The 10286-nt window shown below is 58.8% G+C and overlaps 1 protein-coding gene across 1 annotated transcript; it reads right to left on the minus strand.

Annotated features, from left to right (window-relative positions):
- Positions 1 to 1110: 1110 nt before the first annotated feature.
- Positions 1111 to 6380, minus strand: FOXF1 (forkhead box F1). The gene is given in 4 exon segments (XM_082710959.1): positions 1111 to 2581; positions 4005 to 5041; positions 5043 to 5088; positions 5091 to 6380. Coding segments are annotated over 4 exon segments (1287 nt in total). The 5' UTR covers positions 5134 to 6380; the 3' UTR covers positions 1111 to 2420.
- Positions 6381 to 10286: the final 3906 nt, after the last annotated feature.

The following is a 10286-nucleotide window of genomic DNA, read 5'->3' on the forward strand; positions in this document are numbered from 1 at the left end:
GGGCGCAGGACTAGGGGCGTGTGGGCAGCAGCCTGTTGAGCAGGGGAGACCCCAGCCCCGTCGCTTCGGCCCACCAGAGACCCCAGGGATGGAGTCACCAGCCTTTTCCTGTACTCTTTATCTCGGTTTTATAGACAGCGGTTAGTTTGGGACATTAATTGCCTAGGCGAGTTTGATAATTTTGATGTAACAGAGCACTGGAGAAATTACCCTCATGTCCAAAATGTCAAATTTGAGAAGAACCAGGTTCAGAGGCTCGCAACCCCACGACGCGGAGAAACTGCGGTGGGTCCTGAATGGCCGCACGGACAATGTGATTTTACTGTTTGTTTTCTTAGGTAGGCGGGAATCGGTAGGGAAGGAGGGTGGTCCGTTAGAGACACAGGTTTTAAACCGTGTTTGCCCCCCCACAGTGACTTTGGAGGAAATGTTCCTGAATGGAAATGTTTTTGTCACCTTGCTCTCACACCAGTGGTCTTTTTCTTACTTATATTTTACTCACTTGTGAGTTGGGGAAAAACAAGTATAGAGAACCAAAAACAAACAAACAAACAAACCACAAAAAACCCTCAAAAAACAAAAACAAAACTCTACAAAAAAATAAAGTTGTTTCATAATTTATAACAGCTAGAAAATGGTAACAGTAAAGCCTGAAACTCCAAGTAAAACTCTCACTGGTGGCCAAAAAAAAAAAAAAGAAAAAAAGTTAAAAAAATCATATATATACTTATATCTATATGGCTTTCCCTGGGGAAAGGAGGGGCACAGGTTTTCTTTCAACATCTGATTATGTATTTCAAACAAGAAATGACATTTAGAGGGGCAGAGGGCTCTTCTTAAAAAACAGAAGCCAAGAAAAATAGTTCCTCACGTCCAGATCTCACGTCAGTAGGAAGCGAAGGATGGAAAGAAGAAAAAAAGGGGGAGGGGAGAGAGAGAGATGAAAAGAAAAAGGAGGATTCAGAGACGTCCACATTTTACATAAAAAAAGGCTAGCGAGGCCAAGCCGATGTCTGTGTGTACTGGGGTTGAGAAGATACTCTGCAATCCCAATCCCAATAAAATACTCATGTGATTTTATTTCTAGCTGATACAATGTTAAAGGCCATGTACAAATGTTATACATTTTTATTTTTGTTCTTTTTTTAGGAAAAAATACACAAAAGGCAAAACATCCTCGAATTGTCATTTTATACAGTGCAGAAGGAAATTTAAAATACGTGTCACAAACGCTGCACCCCAGCAGCCAAATACTAAAAAAAGGGCTAGTCCTTCATTTTATATATATATTTATATAAACATATGGAAATTTGTCTTTACACAGATTGGACTTTGTTTCAAATTTACAATGGACCTCTAAAAAAAAAAATTTCTACGCGGCAAATATTGCCAACAAAGTTACACCATTAATACTGATAAACGGAGGAGCCGATGCGGTGTTTCGATTATTAGGGAAGAAAGTAGAATAAATAACAGGATGAGCCTTGCTATAGTTTAAAAAAGTGCCTTAACCTTTCTGCGTCGCCTTCGCCGCCATCCTGAATCCGTGCGCTCACCGGCCTCCCTGTCCCCGCGCCGCGCGGTGCTCCCCTTGCTCTGCCGCCGGCACGTTTTTACAGTAGAGATCGGGAGACGGTTGGGTCTTGTGAGACGAACACCCGCCGAAAAAGTCAAAATGCAATCGGAAACAAAACCAAAAGGGCTGTAGAGAAGGCCAAGGAGGAGTGAGGGGAGGGCAGAGGCCCGGGGAGCCCCTGCTGCTGGGCTCCTCCTGGTTTCTTTTTGTAAGAGGAACAGTGGCTTCGGAAATGCAAGTCCGCACAAAGATCCACCTGTGGTTGCTGGAGGGCTTCGGAGATGGGGAGGGAGATGGGATTTCTTGCCCCCCTTCCCTGCAAAACACGGCTCTAAGAGGAGACTTGCGCATTCCAAGACATTCTTTCAAAAAAAAAAATTAAAAATAAAAAGATAAATACTCAACGAAAAAATAAAGTATTTGATAATGATGGTCTCACATGTTGGCCTTTCTTCTGAAAACCTTCCCCCACTTCTGCCATTGGAGGGAAAGCGGGGAGAGGCCTCAGCAGAATTCTCGTTTAGATGTTGAGGGTCCCCCCAACACAGCACCGTCTCGGCCGCCTTCGACTGGATCAAAACCAGATACTTATTTACCAACAACTGCGGTCAGACGGACCCCACAGCCACCATTTGTTAATCTTTTGAAGAAGTGGGGGAGGAGGTGCTGACCGCCGTGCTGCGTCTTTGCCTTGGGGATTTCTTTCCAAATAATCCAGGTGGGTAGGGGTCAAACCCTCGTCTTCTGCCTATGGTTATACCTCAAGAATAAAGCAGTTTCTTGCAATGCGTTCCAGATCCCTGCGCCAGGCCGCCCGGGCCGGTGGGGCCTGCTCGCTGTGGTCTCACATCACACAGGGCTTGATGTCTTGGTAGGTGACCTGCTGGTGGTAGTAGGAGCCACTGCCGGCCGAGTGCATGGACGAGGGCGCCATGGTGTTGAAGGAGAAGACGAACTCCTTGCGGTCACACATGCCGGGGGACTGGGAGTGATACCTCGGGATGCCTGGGAAGGAGGCAAGAGGAGGGCAGGGAGCAGAGTTAGGGTCAGGGACGCAGGGCTCCAGGCGGAGAAGCAGCGCCACCCGGCTCCAGCGCAGGGCCCCAGGGCAGGGCTCTGTTGCCTCCCTACGTCCCACCGAGGTGCCAGACTCCCAGAGTTCCGGCCTCGGGCGGATCCAGGCAGCCCCAGATTCCAGGCCCTGGGCTCTGTGCTCCAGCACAAGATCCCAGGACCCCAGGGATGACCGCTGCTCCCTGGGTGCCCACTGTGGGGGCCTCTATCGCCTCGGACATCAGAGCTCCAGGCTGGGGCTCCCTGAGGCTGAAGGGGAAGGGGTGAGGAGGCTCTCACGGGCCAGCAGATCTCAAGGAGAGTCTGCTCTCCGCTTCCATGGCCAGCCCAAGGCCTGTGCCGGGCCCTGGGGCATCTACCTCCCAACCTCAAAGCCTGCAGAGGCCCTGGTGCCGCTGGAGCCTTCCCCAGGGGAAGGGCCCCTCCGAGAACACCTCCCTCCCCGCAGCGGGTGGAGAGGCAGCCAGAGCCTGGGAGTTTGAAACAGCCCCAGCCGGGAGATCCCTGCGGAGAGACGGCCCTCCGGCCTTCCAACCACCGGACCGCTCCTGCCTCGCGGGGGCAGCTGACAGCTGAGCCCTGACAGGCCCCGCTGAGCTCCTGAGCGCCCTTTTCAGAACCAGGCCGGGAGAGGCTGGTGGGTGCAGCGAGGAGAGGCCCGAAGGGCGCACTCTGCTGCATCTCCTCCTCGGAGGGGCGGGGAGGAGCGTACCTGCCACACAAAGCCCGGATCCTCGGAAACAGAGAGTCTGTGGGGCCTGCGCCTCTAACTCTTGCTCTGGGCCTGGCCACAGCTCCTCTCTGCCTCTATCCCTACAAAATGTCCCCCAGCTCAGCTGTCCCACAGCCAACCTTGGTTCCTTGGGAGGCTGGGCTGCTGGGCCGCTGAGCACCCAGCCCAGGCAGCTTCGGGCCTAACTCTTCCTTTCTGTCCACGCAGCTTTCCGGTGGCGATTCCAGGGGAGGCCCAGCCAGCTGGCCAAGACTGGGCTTGGGCTCCATCCTGGGAACTTGATGAGGCGTGAGGGGGGTAAGGACTTCAAGAGATGTAGAATATCGGGGTCTGAGTCTTTTTGTTAGAAAGGGGTCGCTTGGCCAGGCTAGGGACCACCAGCGGCTAGGAGATGGAGCCCAAGAGGAGAACAATTATCTGGACCTAAACTGCCACCATTCAAAGGGCGGCGTGCAGGACAGAGATGCTCTGGAGAGCTGGGGCCTCCCCGGAGTAGTGGGGTTGGCACCCCACAGAAGTGGTAAGGAGCCCTCAGCGGCCAGCAGTTTGGGGGCTGGGTTCCGTGCACTGACAGATGTCAGAGTCCCCCAGGACTAGGACAGCCCTGGTCTCCCCACTCACCTTGCAACTCAGCTGGGGCGTTGTGACTGTTCTGGTGTAGATACGGCTGGTCCAGGGAGTGCGTGGAGAGGCTGCCAGACAGGGGGTTGGCCGCGGGATTGCAGGGGGACAGGGGCTGCTGCTTGATGTAGGAGGCGCCGCTGTTGAGGGCTGCAGAGGCCGAGGGCGGCCAGGCGGCTGTGGAGCCTGAGTAGACTGCGTGCGGCTCCATGACCCCGCTGGCGGCTGCAGGCAGCAAAGGGGAGGCGGGCACCGAGCTGTCGTGGTGCGGGTACTCACCGGCCGCTGTGCCGCCACAGCTGCCCATGTACGAGTGCCCGCCGTTTGCGGGCAGGTGTGGCACCGAGTGGCTGGGCAAAGCCATGCCGTCCACGTTGCCCGGCAAGTGGCCGTTCATCATGCCCAGGCTGCCCTCCAGCGCCAGACTGTTGGGCGGGCACGAGAGGCCGCCGGCAGAGCTCTGGAAGCCGTAGGTGTCCGGGAGGTGGTTGAAGCCGAGCCCGTTCATCATGCTGTACATGGGCTTGAGCGCCTGGCATTTCCTTCGGAAGCCGCGCGGCCGCCGCCGAAAGGAACCCTCCTCGAACATGAACTCGCTGGCCGGGTCGATGGTCCAGTAGTGGCCTTTACCAGGCCGCCCAAGGCCCTTGGGCAGCTTGATGAAGCACTCGTTGAGAGAGAGGTTGTGGCGCACGGAGTTCTTCCAGCCCTGGTAGGAGCCGCGGAAGAAGGGGAAGCGGCTCTGCAGGAACTGGTAGATCTCGCTGAGCGTCAGGCGCTTGGTGGGCGAGCTCTGGATGGCCATGACGATGAGCGCGATGTACGAGTAGGGCGGCTTCTCCGGGCGCCGGATGCCGGCGTTGGTCTTCTTGGCCTTGGACGGGCCGGACGACGCGGGGTCCATGGCCGTGCCGCCTCCCCCGCCGCCGCCGACGCCGCCGCCGTGCGGTGGCTGCTGCTTCTCGGGCGCCGAAGACATCGGGTGGCTGCTGCCGCCGCCGCCGCTGCCGCCGCTGCTCTGCGCCGCCGACGAGCCGGGAGGAGGAGGAGGAGGAGGAAGAGGAGGGGGGGGAGGAGGGCGAGGGGGAGGGGGCTGCGCGCGCGGGGCTGGCTGCACCTCTGCCGTCATCCGCGGCCACTTCTCCGGAGCGGGCCTCGGCGCGCCCTCCCCCGCCCACCCGTCCTCCCCGAGGAGCGGCTGGATCCGCCGGCGGTTGGCGCGGAGCCCCCGCTCCCCAGCTCCTCCTCCCCCTCCTCTCTCTCCTCCCTCTTTCCCTCTCGCCCTCCCACTAGGGAAGGAGCCCAACGGAGGCTGAGGGGCAGCCTCTTTGCAGCCCCGGCAGTGGCCACGAGGAAGCCCCCCCACCTCCGTCGCCGGTTTTGGGGGGAAGGCCCCACCTCCGGGGCCTGCGGCCGTGCGCCCCCGCGGGGAACAGCACTTGGCCCTTGCCACCCGTGGCGCTCGGCTCCACGGCTCCAGCCAGGCCGCCCTCACTGCATCTTCTCTCTGCGGCGTCTTGAGGGCCGGCCTAAGACCCTCCAGGAGTTCCCTCCCCCCCCCCCGCCCCCCTCCGGCCAGTGTCGGTGGGCGCTTAAAGGGCCCCCACCCTCGGCGCCCCGCGGCCGCCAGCAAAACCGCCCCGCCTCCACCAACCTGGCGAGCAAGTGTTAATGCGCCCTCCGCCCGCGGCTCTGCCGGGTTCTGCGCAGCGCCCCCCCACCCCCGCTCCCCGCCTTCCCCGCTCGGAGGCGCGGACACCCCGGGTCTCCCCGGACGCGCACAGCCGGGTGGCAGATCGCAACTGCAGCGGCGGCAGCGGGGACCGGGCCGTGGCCACCGCGGGCACAGCCGGCTCGGCCACGGGTCCCCGCGGCCAGCGGGCGTATGTTCCCGTGAGGGACCGCCTACCCACTCTCCCCGCCCCGGGAAGGACTGCGCCGCGCCTGGGACTTTTTGGACTCGCCCAGAAGCGCGCGAGCGGGCGGGCAGCCGCGGGAGCCGAGCACGGGCGGAAAACGAAAGCTCAGGGCGGGTCGCTGCCGCTTTGTCTCGGGCTCCGCCGACCGGGCGGGAGCGACTGAGAACCGCCGGCCCTGGGGGGGCCGAAACCAACGGGCTTCCCGGAACAAGCGGCCCCGCTCATTTGCTCATTCATGCGCACACACGCATGCATTGGTGCACGTGCAAATCCGGCAAATGACGAAGAGTCAGAAGTGAAAGCTCATACTCCTGTGTGCCTTCTCAGACTCACGCGTGCCTTCCCACTCACGCACACACCGCGCTCAGGCACGTGCGCCCCAAGTACTGCGCTCACTCACCGGGACAGAATAAGACCACAGGAACTTACATTCTCACCAGTTCTCATTCACGCGGACACTAGCCACGTTCGGATCTGAACCACATTGTACCCGGTCCCCGCCGCCCCCAACACACGCACACAATGAAAATCCGCCCATTTGGCCCCGCAGCCCCGGTGTCCCCACTTTCCAAGAACAGGTTCCGATTTCTCATAGATGGTAAAGGCCCTGGCAGGAAGTTTATACGGCTCAACGTAAACACGTTCTGGGGATTCTTTAATAATAATAATAGAGAATTCCGCGTGCGCGGGGGGAGTTGGCCTAATGCCCCTGTGGGTTCGGCCTGCCGCCGCCGCGGGGCCTCTGACACTGCGCGCCAGGCCAGGTTCCGGAAAGCAGTCTGCGCGGGCGGGGAGCACAGGCCCGGGCGGCCCTCTCGCGCCAGGCTGTCCGCAGCAGGGGGCTCGCACGCACGCCTTCCCTGGCGGTGCTGGGGTGCGGGCTAGGGCTGGGGGGGAGGACAGTGGCGCCGAGCGCGGAACCGCGCAGGAGCTGGGCGCAACACGGCAAGCGGGGACCCAGGTGAGTGCTGTTCGCGCGCTGACTGCAGGACACCGAGCCCAGCCTCTCTGGCCCTGGCCCTGGGTCGGGCGGAGGGAGGAGAGGGCAGTTTTCCAGGGTCGTCTCGGGGAGCCTAGATGCCTTGCCCTGGCAGGAGCCTGGACAAAACACAGATGCCGGGAGTGCCGGGAGGCTCAGAGTGCGCCTGCCCCGCGGCGCTTTTCAAAGCCCACTGTCCTCTCGGGTTTCTCTGGCTTCCTTGTCCCCCGCTGTCCCCCCTCCTTGCTCAGACGCCTTCAGCCTCGGCGGTAGACGCCTCGTCGCCTTCGGGGCGCCTGGCACGTCTGTGCGAGGAGCTGGGGGTCTCAAGGCGAAACGCGCCCAGCGGTCGCTAGCTTTCCAGGCCGAGCGGCGCTCGCGGAAGCCGATTGAGTCTACTTCTCCGCACTCGGCTTCCGCCGGGCTCCTCGGCCTCGGGGAAGGGTGCGTGGGATGTGACCAAGTTTGTGTGTGGCTGTATCTTCGCGCAGGAGAATGCGCACCCGCGGATCCACCCCCATTTCACACGGCCCAGCCGGCATCCACGGACCTCAGAGACCCTGAGCCCGCGGGTAGCCGCCAGTGCGCCTTAGTGAATACCCCTCACACAGCTTAGGCGCCCCAACCCTCGCTTGAAAAAGCACAGGCCTGCCCTCCGCAGAGGACACGCTGTGGGTGAAGCGCACACACTCCTGCACTGCGCGTTCGCCCACGCACAGCCGCTCCATTCGCGGGTACACACGTCCACGCTCGCACGCGTTCTTACTACGTTCTCTTTCCATCACTTTTTAAATTTATTTTTTATTTTTTGCTAAACGGCAGCTGCAGGCTAGGAGGCCCTGGCGGTGCTGGGAGGGAAGTTCCGAGAAAGGGTCGCTACCGCCAGCTGCTGGGAGCACATCTGGCGTTCAGTCGAGAGGCCTGAGGGAGAGGCTGCCCCATTCCCCAGCCTGCTAAGGGTGCAGCAGTACCCTGCGGCTCTCAGGCTCTCAGAAATCGGGAGCAGTGCCTCCGTTAGTCTGACAGTCTGCCTTCAAAGTGAGGGGGCTCTACAGACTTGAAATTGCGGGAGATTTTTCCCAGTAGCCTCTTCCCTCCTGGGTCCTCTCCAGTTGGGAGGGGCCTCAGATGCCATCTTTGGCTAAACCCCAGATCATTTCCTCCCTCCAGCACATGGGGGTCTTTCACTGGCTCCCCTGGGGGTTCCTGTGTGTTTTGGGATGGGGGAGCTCCTGCCTTCCTAGGGAGGAAGTGTGGACTTGGGGCCCTGCCTGGCCTCCACTTGCCCCTCGGGCTCTGACAGCAAACCAGACTTTGCAGGGAAGGGGCAGCAGTTACCTTGTCCAAGGACAGGGGCTGAGTGGCTGGGATCCTCAGCAACGCAGCAGATGGAGGCTCTTCCCAACCCCTGATCTCCACCCAGGAGGGAGGTAAACGTGGGAATGTGAGAAGGAGCGGAGGGGAAATGAGCTCTCAGCTCTATAATTTGTAGGGGACCCCCCTCCAATTCTAGGAAAAACCACATCCATAGCAAGGAGGGCTTTTCTGTGTGCTCAGAGAGGAGGCTCTCAGCTCTCAAGTTAGCCGGAGAAGTATCACTTGATCTTGCATTTTGAAGTGGGGAAACTGAGGCCCACCAGGGACCTAGCCTGGGTTAGCCAGGGCTGCCAAGGGAAGACCTCTCCATCTTTTCTCTCTACCCCCAAGAGGAGACCCTCCCCCAGAAGCTTCAGTGCAGGTGGAGTGTAGAGAGAGTGAGTTTAGAAAAGCTTTTGGGGCACCCCCGTGCCAGCTCCTGGCTTCCCAGGCACACAGGCGCAGAGAGGTCCTTTGGGGAGCCGGCGATGAAATCGTAGCAGCTGTCGCAGACGCAGTGTCAGGAACAGGACTTTGCACACCGGACTACTGGCCGCCAGGTGCTGATCGCTGCCTTATCAACACCCCTTGGATGTTCTTAACCTTTCCATGGGCTGTGAATCCCTTTTGACAGACCACTGAAAACCAGACCCCCTCCACCCTCCCAACCCCAGAAGGCAAGGCGCATACCTGCGACAGTCATAGAATGGTTTTTCCAGGTCTCACCAAAGAGCTGGAGCCTGTCCATGAACCCACTACCTCCCATCTGTGAGCCCAGGACCAAGGTTAAATGACCCAAGGATATTTGCTTACTCTTCACAGAAGCCCCCAAGAGGTCAATATTATCCCCCCCTTTACAGATGTGTCCCCAGCTCTGGTTATCCCAGGCCCTGCGTCACCCTGCAGAGCCAGGATGCAAATTCAGAGCTGTCCCAGGAACCAGGAGTTAAGCCACAGGGAGAGCAGGGTCTGCAGCGGAAAAGCCAGAGACCCTCTGCCCGCCCACTGGGACCATCCGGGTTTGAACGCAGCATTCACCCTGTACGGACGTCGCATAAAATCTTTGTGCCTTCGTTTATTGGTAAGGGGAGGTGGTTGTGGGCTGTTTTTTTTTTTAAACAGCTTTATTAAGATAAAATAGACACATAACATCGTGTAAATTCAAGTGTGCTGATACAGTGTGCCGATTGAATACATTTATGTGTTGCAAAATTATCACCACCATGCCCTCCTCATTCCTTTAAGACATCTCTATCGCGTCACGTAGTTACTGTTTCTTTTGTGTGTGAGAGCATTTAAGATTTCCTGTCTTGCAACATTCGAGCATATGTTAACAGTATCGTTAGCTGTCATCGTGCTGTGCGCTGTAGGTGTTTCATCTAAGAAGGGGACAAATGGCGCACCTCTTCTCAGGGCTGTTGGGCTGTTGCAGGCGTTGAGCCTGTACAGAGAAAGACTTAGGTAGAGACGGAAACAAAGTCCCAGGGGCCCAGCCCATGGGACAGTGAAGAAAATACAGACAGGGATGTGGGCAGCTTTTGCTCTTAGCTTAAAGATCCATAAAGACACCCTTCCCATCCCAAATCAGATCTACGCCCCAGCTTTGGCCCCAGGAATCCTACATTGGGGTGGGGGTGTAAAAACAGACAAGCCTGCTGGGTCTCCCACTCCCCAAGCCCAAGGTATTTTTACTGGCTAATTGCTTAAGTGAAGCCGCCCTGGCGGAGAGTGCGCCGTAACCCGAGCAGGGAACCAGATCCAGCTCGGATTGTGCCGGCCCAGTGGGAGGGGGCTGGGGCGCAGGCAGCAGCCGACCACCCACCGAGAGGGCAGCCACCCTGTCCCCCACTATCCCTGCTCTGCATTAGTGAGGGGCCTGAGCCTCCCTTGCCCCTCCTCCCTCCAACCCCTTCCAGGCGGTGTCCAAAGACAACAGAAGGTAGGGCAGGCGGGGCCCAGACCTGAGGTGGGCACTGGGCAGTTTTGGAAGCCACCTGGCCTGGCAGAGTCAGTAGGGAGGTCTGGAGT

The sequence above is a fragment of the Mustela nivalis genome (genome assembly GCF_964662115.1).
Source record: "Mustela nivalis genome assembly, chromosome: 18".
Lineage (NCBI taxonomy): Eukaryota > Metazoa > Chordata > Mammalia > Carnivora > Mustelidae > Mustela > Mustela nivalis.